The sequence below is a fragment of the Atractosteus spatula genome, chromosome 7 (assembly GCF_055471065.1).
Source record: "Atractosteus spatula isolate fAtrSpa1 chromosome 7, fAtrSpa1.hap1, whole genome shotgun sequence".
Lineage (NCBI taxonomy): Eukaryota > Metazoa > Chordata > Actinopteri > Semionotiformes > Lepisosteidae > Atractosteus > Atractosteus spatula.
The window spans coordinates 51455436-51474196 of NC_142712.1; the positions used below are offsets into that span (position 1 = coordinate 51455436).

The 18761-nt window shown below is 37.9% G+C and overlaps 1 protein-coding gene across 2 annotated transcripts; it reads right to left on the reverse strand.

Annotated features, from left to right (window-relative positions):
- Positions 1–2314: 2314 nt before the first annotated feature.
- On the reverse strand, positions 2315–18373 carry morf4l1 (mortality factor 4 like 1). Of its 2 annotated transcripts, none has more exons than XM_088921399.1 (12): positions 18211–18373; positions 14280–14326; positions 12273–12340; positions 11924–12010; positions 11207–11287; positions 9772–9797; positions 9314–9402; positions 8447–8548; positions 7518–7606; positions 6805–6977; positions 5590–5674; positions 2315–4106 (listed from the first exon to the last, which is right to left on the reverse strand). In XM_088921399.1, exons 1-12 carry the CDS (start codon positions 18248–18250, stop codon positions 4022–4024), a joined length of 972 nt encoding a protein of 323 aa, XP_088777525.1. In that variant the 5' UTR covers positions 18251–18373; the 3' UTR covers positions 2315–4021. The 2 variants fall into 2 exon arrangements, with proteins under 2 accessions (XP_088777525.1, XP_088777524.1); XM_088921398.1 differs by having other exon boundaries at positions 6805–6980.
- Positions 18374–18761: the final 388 nt, after the last annotated feature.

Here is an 18761-nt window from a genome sequence, read left to right on the forward strand (position 1 = left end):
GAGTGATGGGAGGCAAGATGCCTTTTGTTTTTATGGTTACATTCAACAAAAACTAAAACTTAATGCATTTAAGGACTAAATTAATTTCTAAACAATAATTTAGAACAAAAAGCTTCTTGCAGGATATAAGCGCAGCAGGCAGTCTATAAACAGTTAATTGATAGCAAGAACTGCTTGCATTAACATAGCGCTTTTCATCTCAAAGTAATTCACACGTAGGAAGGGACCCACTGAAGCAGCTGCTATACTACATGGCAGATCAAGTAGAGACGTGAGAAATTAACAGATCACATTATGTCAGTATGCTGTAAGAGTACTTAGTGATTTCTGACAAATGGCATACTAAATCCACTGGAAAAACTATTGTATTCAAGATTCGTAAATCTAGTTCCATAACCTTTTTACTTAAGAAAAACGTTTCTTGTGTTTAGAGCAGGGACCCTCCAGCAAAGGTCTTGAGAGCCATGGTCACCTTCAGACAGAGCTCTCAATTGCTTAATCAAACCCTCAACTTAGTAAAACAGCCACTCCATGAAGACACCTGTAAAAACAAGAGGGCCTGGGGCTTGCTGGAGCCAATAGGGTGAGAGGCTGTGTTCAAACTCTGCTTCAACCACAAGAGTCATCTAAATAATAATTAATAATAAGTGCTTACACTTATGTAGCTCCACTCTGGACACTCCACTCAAAGTGCTTTACAGGTAATGGTGATCCCCTCCACCACTACCAATGTGTAGCATCCACCTGGCTGAAGCAACGGCAGCCATAGTGCGCCAGAACGCTCACCACACACCAGCTCTCAGTGGGGAGGAGAGCAGAGTAATGAAGCCAGTTCATAGATGTATGAACAAGGCAGCTGTGTGGATGGAGATGGCACTTAAGCTCTCGTGAATCAAAGTGACAGAAAAGGTAACTCAAAGCCAGGGCATTGGTCTGTGCTGAGGTTGCTCTTGACTGGAGAGCAAGGCTGGAAACCCCAGAACATTTGGGTTTGCCTTAACAGGAGTTAAATAAATTACCTGCAGAGTGGAAAATACACAAAACATTTCATAAAGGTGGTTTCTTAAACTGATCAAATTCACAGAGATAAACATCTTTCAAGCAAGGTTAATGTCAATTTACCCACAGAAAGAAAAAAAATCAAATGTGATAACAGCCTTTATCTCAGCCTGCAGAGCTGGGGAAGGCAGTTTAAGCCTTTTGGAGAAATCCTGGGGAAATCAAAATAATGAACTTGACATGGAGTTATCAGTCTCTGAATACCTCAGATATTTCATCCAATAATAATGTACATCAGAATAATGTCCAAAAAGAATGACATCATAGGTACAGAATCATTCCTTTTAATTTTATCTTTAAAGTACCCTTTCTTTTTTAACAATTTCCTCTAAGAGAATGAATGATTTTATGGACCTACAACATTGGCAATCCTTAAGAAAAACACTGACATACAAAATTTCAGTGTTGCAAGCTTTCAGCTTAGTTGAGAAGTTTTAAAAGTAAATTTTAGAACTGCAAAAATTAAGTTAGGATCATTCACTGACAACGTAACCATCCTTTTCAATAACTGGCATTAAACTGAGCATTGTCACCTTCTAGAGAAAGGCACCTTCTGCCATTTAAACCTGATAAGCGGTTTTACTGTTGTTTGGCTACAAAATCCCACAATAAAAAGCAAATTCACAATAGCTTATTGCTATATACTGTATATATACACCGATGGAAAAAAGAAACGCAACACCACCTCCTCTGCACACACCACAGTTCTGCATGGAACTGGCTGAAGAGACTCATCCGTGAAGAGGACCCGATGCCACTGCTGACGAGTCCATTGCAGCCTCTGTCTGGCCCAAGCCAGTTGGATATGAGGTCTAGGAGGCGAGCAGAGGGCCTCCGACAGGTCACCTTGCTCTAAGGCCAGCAGCATTGAGCCTCACTGCCTTGTCACTGTGGCGGGCATTTTGTCTGCCAGCAGTTTCAGCAGCAGTACGGGTGGCAGATCTGAAACGATCTCTCAGATGGACCAGTCTGATGTGTCGGTCCTGCTCTGGTGTGGTCACTCGAGGGCAACCGGGTCTTGGATGGTCATCTGTCCTGCCAGTCTGCTGAAACCTTCGCTGCAGTCGGGACAGTGGAGCAGCTTACTCCATAGTATCCGGCAAAGCTGGCACATGACATGCCTGCCTGCAGCATGCCAATGGCCCCCCAGCTTGCTTCTGGTGACATTCGAGGCATTATGGAATGGACAGTGTCTTTAAGTGTTTTAGAAAAGTCTTGCACCTTAAATCAAAATTAATTTCCATTTAAGCATTCAGGTGAAAGTTTATTTACAATGTTTATATACAAGAAAGAAAAATGCTGTGAAGAAATCAATTATAACAAATTTCAGTCCTAACCAAAGTCAAAACAGACTTTGGAACAAAGAAAACATTTACAAAGAACATATTTAAAAAACATTTAGATACAAACAGCTTTGCAACATAGTATTACAGCACCTCATGAAAGTTCTTCCTGAAATTTCCTTTACATCCACCATTTACACAGTACAAAGCTTTATAGCCTAAGACTTAACTCAGCATTAATGCAGACTGAAATGGGTGTCAGTGCCGTAAATGACAGTACCATTGCCATGTAGTCCTTTAAGTAGATTTTAAATAAATCAATTAAAAAAATCTTCCTCCATAACAGGGTCTTTTTTCATCTTTTGCTGGAAAAGAAGCACACTACTGTTGAACTTGTTTATTCTTCATACAGTAAACAGCCACCTTATTAACACTGATATTTACCTTAAGTAACTGAGAAATTAAAACTTGGGGTATTTAGCCAGTGAATGATCTCTATTCTCAATAGCAGGTCTGAACCAGCATTTAGTACAGATGGCAAAGTATTTTCAATTAATAGAACAGGGAATGCTTTGACATAAGTGATGAACTGCAGAATCTCATCTGGAAATGCCAAGTAGAATTACTAAGTTTGCAACAGACATTGCAGTGCTCACACTTGAAAAGGTGTTATGACAATACTGGGTAAAAAAGAACTTTAGCACAATAATACTTTCTGGTTACATTCCCTGGTAAGTAACTTTTTAGCAACCTTCTACAGATCACGTGTTAATTGAGCTGGTTGGGACTGAAGAGGAAGGAAAAGAAACACAATAGACAATGCATCTGCCATGGTGGGCATGTTTGGAGTGATCAGAAAAACAAGAATTGACAAACAGTCCCCGCCACCACAGCCTTGTTCTGACTCGCATCCCAACCAGTTTACAGTCTTTCTAGAGGGGGACAAAGGAAAGACAGAAACGGGGAAGAGAAGGAGACATATGACAGCAGTCCTTATACGGGAGTAGCCAATGGCTAGGCCAGCCTCAGGATGTGGGGTTTTGACAAAAGTTCCTTAGTCCTTTTTCACTATGCCCAAAAATCAGAGAAGCAGAGCCTTTGAAACCAATCACACACTAAACACAAAACTGACATGAAGCAGAACTTACACATGAGAAAAAGTATCAATGTTTTATTATATACAGTATCACAACTGTCATCAAAAAGTGTATCTGGTGTCTTGATAAAAATCCCTTTTAATTGTATCACGGTAAAGTCCTTGGTTTCACACCACACTCTTATGAGCGAAAAGTGAATGAAAGAAATCGACAAAGTTCTTTGCTGGTTTCAGAACAGCAGTAAATGATACATTTCCAAGATAACTGTTTGAAATTTTACGAGGTGGACGTGTAAATAGTCCCACTAATAATGACAGAGAACGCCAATTTCCATTAGTCGGTCAAACCTTTCACAGCAATCAGCGGACATACTGGAGGTCTGTACATCACCGTAGTTATGTCACACTTTCCAGCACACTCTTTTAGGCCAGTGCCCGACGTTGATTTAATGTCTTTTTCCTCCGTGAAGGTGTTTTCAAGGTCAAAACCATTACCTGTGGTCTAGAAAACACTGGAGGTGAGAAACACATGTACTTGCATCCACAACAAAGATCCTCAAAAAACCATCAAGATCAGACAGGATCAAACCGCTTTCCTGTGGTATTCGGGAGGAGCTACTTCATAGTCACTGGCACTAAATAGAGCAGAGGCATTCTTCACTAGATACCTGCAATACAAAAAATAAAGCTATGAATGGGATTCCATTAAAGGAAAATTGATGAAGAGCAAAAGAACTTTGTAAAACACCATGGTTCTTAAGAAGATTACTCAGAAGTTGTTCCTTATGAACTCTTACAGAGGTGCCAATAAACTGGCATGCAATCATTTGTTACCCTGCCAGTGCAACATTGAAAGAAATAATTGAGATAAATTGTGATACATTACTTAAAATTACACTCTATTATACTTCTCCAAGAATATATTCTTTTTGTATTCAAACAACTGCACCATAAAAGCTTTCAAAATTGTTATAAGCTCAAATTAGGTGTGTAGTAATATTCAGGCAGGAAGATTGTTTTGCTATGTTTAGACAATGAAGCCTTTTCAATCAAACAGCCTTCCTTTCAGGAAACGAATAATGGAAGTTCCTCCAGTTACAACACTAAATTGTCTTAATTTCACCACCAACTTAAAGGCCCAGAGAAAAATCTCAATAGGTGTTAAAGGCAACACATGAAAACACTTTGACAGACAGAACACATCAATTTACTTTTTAAAAAAATCCAAAGCTGTTGGAAATCAAATGAACATACAAGGACAATGGTCTCAGGTGCATGCAGCTTTCCCATGCATCTGCTCCACTGCAGTGTTCTTCACAAAGAAGGGAAACTAATTTCTTACCTACTCAAGCACATAAGAGAGCTGATCATTAACTAGCCTTAAAGGGTCTTGCTCTTCGACACAGTCACAAAACGGTCACAGCCCTCTTGAGTTCCATCATACAGCCGTATTATTTTGAAGAGGTAAACAATACCTTCACTACCTTGAACACATAGCGGTATATTTTTTCCCACAAAAAACTAAATATGAAAAATAATGGGTCAGTGGGATTTAGGAAGATGACTCCATGCTTTCCCAACCCCCCTGTTCAATTATAGAGGATGACCACATAGTAACTGCAATTTCTTTGTACAAATCCAACTGGTATGCTTACCAAAAAAAATTAAAGCTGTTATATGGATAAAATACTGTATATTTTCTTCCCAAGCTGAATATTCTGCTAGACAAAACAGTAATGACGCACAGAAGTGACGACACCTCAAAAAGCTAACAAATTTGCTCTCTGATGAGTAATTCAACTTATTACTAGCTGAAGATTCAACTCTGCTTTAAAACCCTCTTTTCTCATCAATTCTCATTACAAGGCAAACTGTTTAAATGCACTGAGGTACTAAATCTTTGCTTCATCTCATGATCCTGTAAACAATGGTATTTTAGACAAAACTCCAGCTAGGATGTTCTTTACAGAGCATGGCAGATGCAAACAAGAACAAGACTAACTTAGGGGGCCATCTCTAGTGCAGTTTATTATTCTTCAGTGGGAATGCAGCTTTGAATGCATAAAGTTTTGAAAAGGAGTTTCAATCATGCAGCAGTTTAACTAGCCTAGCAGCAAAAGTCTTATAAAGATTTCACTAAGAACTGCTTACTTTAAGAAATCTTGCAGGTAGTTCAGAAGCAGAGCTAGACTCTTTTCATCAAGGGGTGTATAGGCCAGCATTGCTCCAATCCGCACTGTTGAAAAAAAATTAATAATGCGTTCAGCTTAGTTACTAAATTGAATAAACTAATTTAAATGCATGTTTTAAAGTGCATTAGCCTCCATGTGAGCAGACAATTTTACTTCCTATCAAACTACATCTAATTACCCTCCACAGTGAATGCAGGCTCATAAATCTGCAAATGAATAGTCATCTACACCAGTCTGTTTGACTTTCTCAGCTTCTGTTAACAGGAATAACTGCTGTTACTAATGTGTGGTCAGCTAGCTATACTAAACTTTCTCTCTACCACTTGCCCTCACCTCCACTCTGAGAAATTCAGATGGATTCCCTGAACAAGACACTTACATAATAGAAATAACCGATTACTTTTATGCAAGTCTGAAGCATCCAAAAAGCAGAAATTTGGGGAAGGAGAAAAACTTGAAAGAATTCTGAAGTGCAGAAAGAAAGCATGCATCTATGACTGCCTTAAAACAGCTACCTGAGGGAAAAGGTTTGGAATAGAGTGAAACGGCAACCCCTCGAGAAAGACTATTCAGAAAATTAACTTCCAGTGTCCATGTATTCAGTACCCGATGAGAAATAATTTATTCAACGGGATTCGTACATTGTAGGCGTTTGTTAAATACATTTAAATTCAATTCTATGTACTCTCTTCTTAATGATGATAGGCATAAGTTAATTCGTTTATAAAGACCTTTCATTAAGTTGAACACTAATGAGCAACTCGCATTTTGCTTAGAAAAGGAGCTAACATGCTTCAGGCATGCTCATTTTACATTTTAAATGAAGACACAAATTAAGGTGAATCATCAATAGTGTTCTTTAGGAGCTTAACTGCCTGTTTAAAACACTGAAATTTAACAGCATCAAATTAAAACAATCACTATAAACTTGTACTATGAAAATAACTTATTCACCTCATGTACATAACCATTGCTAAACTACAGTTTTATAATTTCATAATATACTGGCAAAATCACAATGGACACAGATTATTCTCTTCCTGATGCTTCAGTCCTGACAACCTTTAAACAAAAAAAAAATACGCCACACTCCAGGTACTAAGAAAAACCAAACCTACAGCAGCAGACGTTCTACACCTCCAGCTGAAATCATGACTGGAATTATCAGACTTACCAAAAAGCCTTAAAAGGTGCGGTGCTCCGTAGACCTGCGACATGGGTGCATCGGGGTGGTCGGCCAGTATCTCTGCATACTGCGGCCTTTCAAACTTGTATAGCAACTGAGTGCCCAGCATCACGTTGAAGTATTCCCGGATCCCAGCCACCACTTCGTTGACTGCATACTCCCTACTCAGAAAGGGAGGGAATATTGAAAAATCCTGGCCATTGTGAAAAAGCCTTTCAAGGGCAGCTGCAACAATGCTGCAGCCCTACCGGAGGCAGAGACACAAACCACAACACACAACTCATGACCAAGTCAATCATGTGTTCACCCCCACAGCAAGACTACTTTCTCACTGTACATTGAAAAAACTGCTTTCCCTTCTAAATCCTGATGAATGCCCCACAGGGCATAACTTTCATTAATACAACTTGATGTAAGCATTTCTTTTACAGAATAAATTAGACGTGTTCTTGCTAAAATATCCAAAGGCTCATCACGTTAAAACTTTTGGTTCTTAGTTTCTCTGTTTTCTAACAATCTGAACAGCACAGATTTTTATAATGACCTCAAACATTAAAAACTACTTCCAGACACCTTTAAATACTGCATGAGGTTACCCTTAGGCATTTTGAAAGACGGTCTTTTTATGTTTTCAGACAAACATAACAGTCTGAGCCATATACAAGTTAACAGAAAAATACAAGTGGATTAACTTTACTTACTTATTGTCAGAGTTTCCTCTTGATTTCTTATAATTTGCATAGTCTTCCAAGACAGAATCAACATTCTTTTTAGCAGGCAGGTGAAAAAGCTGGAAGGTAAAGTGAACATTGAGATTTTGTTACCAGGACAAGCTAATGAAGGTCCAACATCGCATCCCTCCTCCACACACATGAAGGCAGCTCTATTTGACCCAGAATAACCCATACTGACACTACACCATTAATTTTGAACTAGTTCAGGTGGGTAGCTGCGTCAGCATGCGTAGGCTGCAAAGGAACAAGCAACAGGTTTATTCCATGCTGAAAAGAGAGGAAAGAAAACGCAACGTTTCGGCCATGGAGCCTTCTTCAGTTGTGAGGTCCCACACCTGAAAATGGCTCCACAGTCGAAACGTTGCTTTCTTTCTTCTCTTTTCAGCATGGAATAAACCTATAAATTCTTCCTTATTAATTTTGAACTACATGTAGCTTTTATCAATCTGGAATTTTTAACTAATAAGAATGAGGTTAAAATCATATGACTGAATTATTCTAAAAAGAGAATAAGAATGAAATCTGAGGACCAGGCATCATTCAGCTGGCTTGGTTTGTCTTGCTTGTGAACCTGCTTCACCTTGAGGGGAAAGCGTATCACAGCCCACTCCTTGTCCCTCCATTAAGCCAAGACCACCCTTACACCGATACAAAACAATTTTTATTGATGTTTCAAATAACTGACCAAACCATGCCTGGGTACCAGCTGAACAATTATTCTCAACAGTGATCCTTTCCAAACTAGGTAGGAAAACACCTTGTATGCATTTTACAGCTGTAAACAGACATAACAGTCCCGCACTTCCAACGGTCCAGAGAGAAAAGTGGACAGAATAACCACAGTGGGATGAGCAGTGAAGAAGTGACAGCTAGGTAATCAACATGCTCCCCCTCACCTGTTTCTGTCGGGTGATCAGGTCCCAGTCATCCACCAGCCAGGGCTTCAGCTCCTCTGGGATCTTCACCTTCACCTCCACTCGGTTTATAAACGTTTCTTCCTGCAAATACAGGCAAGGGTTTGCGACAAACTATTCTTCTCAAAACTCTCTACCCCCTGTCATCAGCAGTCATTTTGAAAAACAGAAACCATACTGAAGTCTTTTGTATTCTGTCGAAAGACTAGATGTGCGGTGAAATCCATCACTACATATTGAGAGCTGTGAAGCAACATCATACAGAAGTTCTGTCTAAATGGATGGATGTTTGCCCATTACGCCTTCCATCACACAGGGGCAGCAACATCCTGTTGCGGTTACTGTAACATTAATTTTTTATGGGACAGGGTTGTTAGCCTTGTGCCCAACCTCCAACGTGGAGGACCTGGCGCCGGACATTGGACCCACGACCCTGAGATTATGGGTCTCATGCTCTAACAGAGCTAGCCGGGGTGCTTTCTGTTTACATGCTTAGCCTTAAAGATTATGGGAAAAAAAAAAGTTTAAAAGCACATTTGCATGACCCCTATCTAGTGCTCTGTACTGGATGAACAAAAAAGCAGATCCAAGATGAATTATGTTCAGAATGAATAAAAACCCCAAACAACAAATTCTTCTTCTTGCTTGACATGTCACTAATGGACCTCTTGCTTTGCATCATAAAAATAAATTGGTTGCAAAGGAATTTTCAACATTCTGGTTCAGTTTTCCAGTATCTAAACCAGGTTGTTCTTCAAGAGATCGATAAAACGAGTTACAGACCACCAAGAGATTACACTAGAAAGACTTCGCAGGTTAAAATCTTGGACGAAACAAAAAAAAACGTACGCTCTCAACTGTAGGGTCGACACGTGCCCTCTTCTTTCTGGGGGGCTGAGGCATCTCCCCAGAGCTGGTCCCTTCGCCAGCTCCTGGTGCTGTCAGACACAACAGTCAATGCCAGAATCGTGAGTACATTTCTGTCACAAAACTAAGCTATTCTGCAATCAAGCAAGCAAAGCGTTACCTAATAAAATTATTTTTTACAGAATTAATCTTCATTTTTCTCTGACAAAGTTATCTTGGGCAACTATTTTTTACTTGGCAATTAATGACAGTTTTCCTACAGGCGATACAGAGCTGTAATAAAATAACGATTTTTTAAATTAATGTTAATATCTAATATGTAAAACATATCAAATTTTTTAATCAAATGATAAACTTGATAGATTATAGATTAATTATTCTTTATGACAAAAGGAAATTGGAAAGTCACTAAAAAGTCCAGAAAAGCAAAAAACACTTACTTTTCTGCTTGTTCTTTTTGGTTTTCCTGTGGAACGAAAGATTAATGTTGGTTAACAGAAACATTAGCAATGGAGAAAAAACATTCTTCTAGTTATTTCCAGTAGGCCACAAGATTCTAATTTTTTACCATTTGAATATGTGTTCAACACCTATACATACAGATGCAGAATTTGCATCTAAAACATTTAAATGTTGGTTGTGTTGTAGTTAAGCATGACATCAAAAATAAAAAAATCACAATGTATTTTCTCTATTTACAAATTTGTAAATTTAAATCATTTAAAATTATAGAGGCTACTGTATGTGTACAATGCTATCACAGAGGATACTTTCTGTAATGCCACCCTCGGAAGAGTGAGCATCAGTTTTAAACACTGTTAGAGAAGTCCTTAAATTAGTGTTTTACAGAAAAACAGTAGACAAGCACATCATGGGTGACTAAAGAAAGCAACTGGGGATATTCATTCAGATCAATTGTTAATCCGGGAAGCCCTACAACTTTGAAGACCCCTATTCCCTCACTCGGCTGCACTCAATATCAATTTCAAATTCCTCCCAGATACACAGCACAGACAGTGTCAGTATCTGACATCTGGCTGATGTCTGAGACCTACAGAGATAAAACTGAAAACAAAATGAATGAAGGCATTCCATCTTGAACAATGTACACCTATCACCTCTGCAACTAGAGTGCTGATTCACCAAATTTCAGGATGTCACACTAGTTTTTAAAACAGACAAATGGGGAGCTGCGGAGATGTCAGATGGCTTCATTTCAGAAATTCTTCACTGAAGTGACTAAAACAAGCACCAGCTGCCAGGTTCAAACTGTAAATTAATGTGGGTAATGATGCAGACAGATCAGCATCCTATTGTTAACAAACTGAAGCCCAGAACATTAACATTTTGTTCCTTGGGATTCAGCACAAAACAGCTGCCAGTGATACTCCAGGGTTTTTATTTTAAAGCAAAACCAAACAGTTTAAACTATGACCACATACAGACACAAATCACTTATAAAACAGTGTAAAAACACAGTAAACATGTAAAGGCTGGCTTCTTTACCATTCTAGTTCAAGAACTTTTTTTAATCCTTCATTTCTATAAAGCTAAACAAACCCACACCATCAAAGCCTGGCTTTAAACAGCTTCATCCAACTCCTCTACCCCAACCAAACACCATTACCCTCCTGGCAGCAGATTCTCACAGTCACACTGATTTCTTTAAGTGCTGAAATGCCTCAGAGTATCATAATCTGACCTGCTACACTGGTAAATCAAAAGGCATCAATAAAGACCTTTTAAGTGACAGTTAAAGGTACAAACAACTAATATTTAATAAGAACAGAATTTTTTTGATAAAAAAAGGCTGGATATTTGCTTTTCAATTTGTAGTAATGAAAAGGGACATGTATGCAATAACTTTTTACTCACAATTCAACATTTTTTTGCTGCACAGCAGCAATCTTCTTGCTTGGCGCTACACCCCTCATCTTTCCCTCTGCATATTGTTCCCTAAGGAAAGAAAGGAACAAGCAATTACAGAGGCATTAAAAGCCAAGACCAACTTCATAGAAGGTGAACATGTTAACTACTCAAACATTCATTCAGAGTCAAAAATCTCTGATGTAGACATAATCGCTATTGCTATCTACAGAAGACCTCTGTAGAAATGCTGAATTGTTAATGCTCGAGCAAATAGTTATAAAATGTTACAGAAAGAAAATGTAGTTGCCATATTAGGCATTGTAAACCACTCTACACTCCAACTGATGTTTTACGAATTTTCTATTAAGGCAACAAATGTACATAGGAACAAGTAATAGGTTTATTCCATGGTGAAAACAGAAGAAAGGAAATGCAACGTTTCGGCCGTGGAGCCTTCTTCAGGTTTCTCACACCTGAAGAAGGCTCCACGGCCGAAACGTTGCATTTCCTTTCTTCTGTTTTCAGCATGGAATAAACCTATTACTTGTTCCTTTGCAGCCTACACATGCTGACGCAGCTACCCACCTGAACTAGTTCAAAATTAATGGTGTAGTGTCACCATTTGATTTTGGTATATTTCAGACATAATATTCTATCACTGAAAGTTCTTAGATAGTTTCAGACCACATTTGGTTTAACAAAAACTATGCCACAAAAACTCACTGATTAGCCTTTTGAAGCTCCTTTTGTTTCTGTAGATTCGTGTCCACATATTTGAGCACTCTGCTCTCAGGAACCCATTCATCCCAACTGGAAAAAAAGAATTGCCATAGAAAAATAATGTCTATACCGGCTTCCATTATCATGCATTTATAAAGGGAAAGATTTAACAGCTAAACAGTTGTCCTTTCAATTATGTAAAATTCTTTATGTAAAGAATAATTGCGTTTTGTGCGGACAAAGTCTGGATGAACTATAATGCTTGTCCGAGCTTAAGACATAGCGGATTAAAAAGAATAAACTTGCTGAAACAATTAGCACATACAATATAACCAATAAGTAAATAACTCACTTTTTATTCCATCCGCTGTAATGAATGAAGTACTTCACTTGCTTGTCCTTGATATTAACCTTTACACACTGCAATCAGAAGACAAAAGGTAAATCAGTAATATGGTTCCACATTCACTATAAAAATTATACAGTATATGTATATACTGCACAAGCACAAAACCTTGAAATCAAAATCAGGTTACTCTAGTGCATTCTAATACAAAAAAATAGGCTTTTTTGTGATAAGCTCTTATGATAGACATTAAACCACACAATGTGAAGGAAACTCAAATGTTTTGGGATGATGTTGTAGTGCTTTGTGGTAAAGCAACAAAGGATCCCAATACCTACAGAACAGAAGAGATAATATGTACACCCAAGAAAAATAAGAATCGAGATACTGGGGCCATGCAAAGCCAGTCATGAACATAAGCAGAATTTTTTTTAATGAACCTAACTGGTCCAATGCAAGGACTCCAAGACAGTGATATCACTTGTGCAATCAGGATTCTAGCTGCCATATTTTAAACATACTGTAATTTTAGAGCAGTTACTCTTAGTAGTGAATGCTGCAAGTAGGGTATTCTAATAAGCATGCCCTGAAAAAATAAAGGCATGAACCAGTTTTTCCACAAGACAAAGACAGCACAGGACACAGCCCAGCAACACTTCTTTACAATATCACCACAAGATTAAAAAAATCAATACAGGAGAGAAGATCACCATTAAATACTTCATGATGGACTAAAAGTCAAGAAAAGTGCCATCAACTGATAAGGCTACAGCACTGACTTTGTTCGGCTGGGGAGAGAAACCCAACACCACCACCAATGTATTATCATAATTTAAAAAATTGTCATCTCTGTGCTTACTACTACCTTGGTGTCAGGTTTAGTGTGGACGGAGTTGAGCATCACCTACTGTATTTCATGTTACTAAATGGTATATAATTTTTTGTATTTGACCAAGGGTGAACATATACTGAATAGCAGAAGGCCCAGTAATAACCCGGTGTAACCAACCCAACCTCAGAACTAAATCTAAAAAAAATATAAAAATGTTGATGCCCAATGAGATAAGATTCAAGCCATTTAAGGGCTGTACCAGAGATGTAAAAAACTCTCCTACCAATGAATGATTTCAACATTGAATGCAGCACTGAGATCTTCAAGAATTAAGACAATGCACCCATATAGGCTCCTATGAGATCATAAGTACCTGTAAAAATAGCACATCCATTGCTATGTAATTATCTAAAATCAGCCTGAAAGAGTTTGAAACGTTCACAGCAAGAGCTTAAGTTGTGGTACAATAGTATGTTCTAGTACCTTCACAAGAAAATGCAAGTTAGAAGTGGGTCAGATATTGAGGTTTTAAAATATACGTTTTAGAAGGTGCAATCAATGTTATACGTTTATGTAAAATACTTCCTTTTCCTTTTTTAATGTATCAGATAGACTTTTTAGCTCAGCTCAACTTTTACAAAAATCAGAAAACTATTACAGAGCATCCAAGTTATTAAAACATGAGAACACATAGTGCTAAACATACTTGTGATCATTTCTTAAAAAAGCTCCCACCCAAGATGAAAGGGAATTGAATTCTTTGTCAGTTCATATTCTGTAACAATGTGCTTAAAACTGCTCATTCCCAATTCCTCACCCTGAACATTTCTTAAGAGATAAGTCTTAGGTGTAAGATGCACACACAGTAATTGTTTTGAAATATTATGAACTGGCTTAGGAGTAGGGTCATGTTTCTACTAAGTCTGTTACAATAATTACTGAAGCTAATATTATTCACAATTTTCTTTAACATTCAACACATTAGGGCAGGAAAAGTGCATATGAAACTATATTAGCATAAATAAAAATCATAACTCTGTAGACTATCCTGAAGAACAAAGCCCCTTTAAGACCCTAAAACCATCACTTTTATACTTAAAATATAAAATGAGAGGGATTTATTTAAAAATTTGAAGCTTGTATTATAGAAACACGATTCAGAACGACAGTAACACACGTACCTTAGCTTCGTAGAGCAATGGCCCATGAAAACACAGAACTCGTTCACCTGCAAAGCAAAAGGGAAATTAATTGAGATTAAGTTGAGATCGAAATTTTATCAACATAGTGGTAAAACAGACTCCTCTGTTTCTGATGGCAGAATGATAAAAACAATCAAATGCAGTTTTTAGCAAATCAGGTTACTGTAATTGTAATCCCACAAGAACAATTTGCAAAATCTTCTACAAAATTGTTATGTAGACTTAGAAAGACATTCTAGTATACATTATACATCTGTAACAGCAGTCATCAGAATTTCAGTTTCAACTTAAGATATTGGCTCTTCCTGTATAGTACAAGATAATAAATATGTTTTGCAGACTTGAGGCAACGGTCTACTTTGATGCACTGCCTGTGTAAGGTTCAGAATTTGATCATTACTTATTGTGTTTCAGTCACACATTGCTTGAGAACAATGGAAATGATGTCCCTTAAAACAAATCAGATTCTGGAACTTGGAATTTGCATTTGTTCAGAAAAGGAAGTGTTCAGAAAGTCTCATTACAGACTCACATTTTAAGTAGTTTGATGTGACAATTTCCTGTCATGGGAAGAAAGTAGGAAAATAATGCCGTAGCAAGACATTTGTTGTGTGCTGACCTCAAGTACAATAACAGCTAAATATTGCACACCTGCAAAGAACAGATGTGTTTATGTCTGCCAAAAATGTGTATACCTTTATTTTTCCATGTAACAAAACATGACATTCTACTTATGTGGTCTACACACAAAACTGCTTAAACCCTAGTATGGTAGATCTACATTTGCAAATGGAAAGAACTAGGTTTGTAAATAAAACAAGCTTCCTTATTTTGGAATAATACAAAGCATTAATAAAACAATTAGATAATATTTGGTAGTAAAGCAAATTGGACATTTTGTAAAAGAGACTACAACACATTCATGGGTTGTCCACAAAACCCAGAACAAGAACTCAATCAATCCTTGTGAAAGTGTTCCAGTAATACTCATTTTCAAGGCTCTCTGCTCATGATGCAAGGGTCGGGGTGCAGTAAGGTAGGCCGTGGCCCCTGACTTGTCTAATTTCTATACTCTCTTCGTATACGGCAAACTGAAACAAAACCTGCCGACACCAATGAGGCTGGTGTTCTTTTAAATCCGAGTGTCTGTTTAGAAAAGTCTAATTTCCATATATGTATAGATGCAGTACTACATACTTGCAAAACATCCATACACATTTTAATATAGTTTACAGTGAACTGTAATCTGCTATTAGATAGAAAGACTGCATAATTTAAACCTCTACATGCAGGCACTTCTCAGACATTCCTTTCACCATAATTCGTTCCTTTAGTTCACCAGCTAATTAAATGCAGAACAAATTCTCACTTCCAGTGGAAACCTGGCGACTTCTCTATACAGCTGGACATGTCTCTATACAGCTGGACATTTACTGGAGCATTATCAGTGAAGTACCTGCTCAAGAGTACAAAACCAGTCCCACCCTGGATTTGAACCCATAACCCTCCACTCTGGAGTCAAAAACCCTAATCATTATGCTGCTAACATACATACACACTGCCTGTACATTTCTTGAGACAAATATTAAGCATATGGGCTATGTACACACCATACTCAAAACTGTATTTCAAGTAACTGTACCCAATACAAATATACCTAAGTCTTAAAACATCATGCAGCCTTCTTAATTTTACACAGTATTTCTAGTTGGATTTCATTTCTTTCTTGGGTCCCTCACATTGGATTTAGCCAGCAGTTCCCCCCCTGTTTCTATACAGGCTTGATGGTTCGTCTGCCCTGCTATCATTTGTAATTGTACTTATGCTCTTACCTTTAGTTGACTTGATTGCTTACGACTTTTCGTTAATTTGTTTCTGCATTCAGTATGAGTTTAAAACACACACTACTTTAAATACAGCATACTGTTTTCAATAATGTCAGCACAAAGGAGCCTCAAGGAGCCTCTCCTGCATTGCTTACACTTGTTTTTCTCTGAACACCTAACAGGTCATTTATAATGAACTGACAAGCAAGTATGACACTGACAAACTCTCCCACTAAGAGAGTTTTTTTTTCCTTTTTGCAGAGATCTGATTGGTTACATTCCAGGAAACATGAAAATTAGGGAGTTTCAGACATTACTACAGGTCTGACACCAATTACAAATTCCATTTGACCGTTTAAAAGCTGAATGCAAATTTAGAAATGGCCCCCAGACAGAAAAGAAATTAACTGTTCTGTGATTAAGAACTCAGAGCACAAACCACACGAGAGTTTTCCATTTGGACTAGGATAGGGAAACTGTTGCAAGCCATGTGATGCAAGCCTTATGTGGATAAGCCTTACTGAGTGAATGTACTAGTGCACTATGGCTGCTGTCGCATCATCCAGGTGGGGCTGTACATTGGTGGTGGTGGAGGGGAGTCCCCATTACCTGTAAAGTGCTTTGAGTGTAGTGTCCAGAAAAGGCTATATAAGTGTAAGCAATTATTATTATTAATTATTATGTTTCCCAAGTTTAAATAAGGTACTGCACCTTAGTGTATCTTCATGTTTATAAGAGCGATTAAGTACCAGAGACTCGCCAAGGTTTACAAAGCACTGCTAATATCTAGCAGACAGTTGTTGCTTCCCAGTTGCAAGTTGATTGATGTTAACTTTAGTTCACAAGACTATCACAGAACACTAGATCTCTTCACACAGACGCAAAAAACTGGAGAGTTAACCCCTTTTAAAAGTATTAGGTCACTTAGTTTCAAATCGAACAGAAAGAAAGAGCCGACCCTAGATTTGTGGGCTATGCAAGTGGCACGTTTTGGCAAGCCACAGGACTTGAATGCAAATCTGGGTTGTTGTACTGTTTTTAATCAAGGGTTTAAGTGCCCATTGGTAAACTCTTGCTTTGGTACATGTCAGGAAGGCCTACGACTCACTGAGGCTTTTGAAGAAATACCTTGGTGTGGACCTTTAATATATTAGAATATCGCATGCAGGTTAAGATCAACAAAAGAAGCTGCATCTCTCTCTCTCGCTACAGCTTCGAAGAGGCAAGTAGTCGCTACATAACTATATTTAGTTACGCCGTGCTGGCACAATGTGATATATTTGTATACAAACGTTATCTGAAGAAGAAGCGCGACTTTTCCACATTACAACTTGTTACTTCATGGCAAAAAAATTTAAAACATTGTTTGCTGAAATATCAAGAAAAAAATTAAAATAATTACCTTAGCCAAAGAAGGACGAATTATCAGAGCAACGTTATCAAACCTAAGTTAAGAAAAGTATATATGAAAAGCTGATTTGCTCATAAATTAGCATTACTAACAGATATTAATGTAAAGGCCGGAACTTATTTCAGATACGACGAGAGAAGCATCGATTATATTCGACTGTTTTAAGGGACAAGAAATATGGTTCTCAAGCAGAGTTCGACGAAGAATACGCTCAAACACACGGTGACAATCAAGACTCAGAGTCCAAAATTAAATATTGTAAGTTTTAGCTGAAAAAACTCCTTGTTCTCCTTACATTACTAATTACAGACACAAACAAAATGCAGATATTTTATAGCCTATTTTTTCTTCAACGAAGACAATAGATCACTCTACTTGAAAAAGACTAGCTAGCTCATACATGTTAGGCCCTTAGAAAAATGCACCCAATAAATCTGGGAAAGTGAACATTTCGCTAGCTAAATTGCTAAAAAAAAAATCCGCCCTGGCCCTTCGTAGTTGTATTCCTTTTTGAACAAGGTTTTAATCTTTACTTAAGCGCGGTTTTCAGTTCTGCTATCTACACAAACACCGTGGAGTGACTGCAAATCACCGCCCTACCCCTCAGTCACACACAGGGCGAAACGCAGGCCTGCTTCCACTCCAAAATTTTACTGATTAAATCGTTCCTTACCTTCTTGAAATTTAGGCTTAGGGTCCTGTTTTGGCGCCATTCACAGATTAAACTATTAAAATAACTGAAAAATCAAATTTAAGCATCGCCAGCTCTGAATTCACCCCGACACAGTGAAGGCGCCGCTCTGCGTCACTAGAGCGACGCACAGGAATTGCGCGCTGCGTCAAATGACCGTGTGACTCGTTTTCTATTAGCGCTAGGTTCCGCCCTTCGGATGTCTATTTGAAAAAAAACAGCTAGCTGGGCATCCTTACTATTAAGATATAGCTTTTCCTTGTTCGTTCGTCTGGAACACGTGTTAATATTAAATCTTCCAAACACTAACTGCTATTTACTAACGAAAATATGCCTCTTTCTAGATCAGTTAGCTACATTTACAAAGAGACAAAGAATCCTGTCAGATACGTAGAAATCCACGTGCTGTCACAAATTGAATAAATTGAATAGATATTTTTATATTTTGCTTTGCAAGATGCGTTTGCCTTTTAAGTCTTCTGAATGAGAGTAATTTGTTTTCTTTGATATAAAAACAATTATCCGATAGCGTT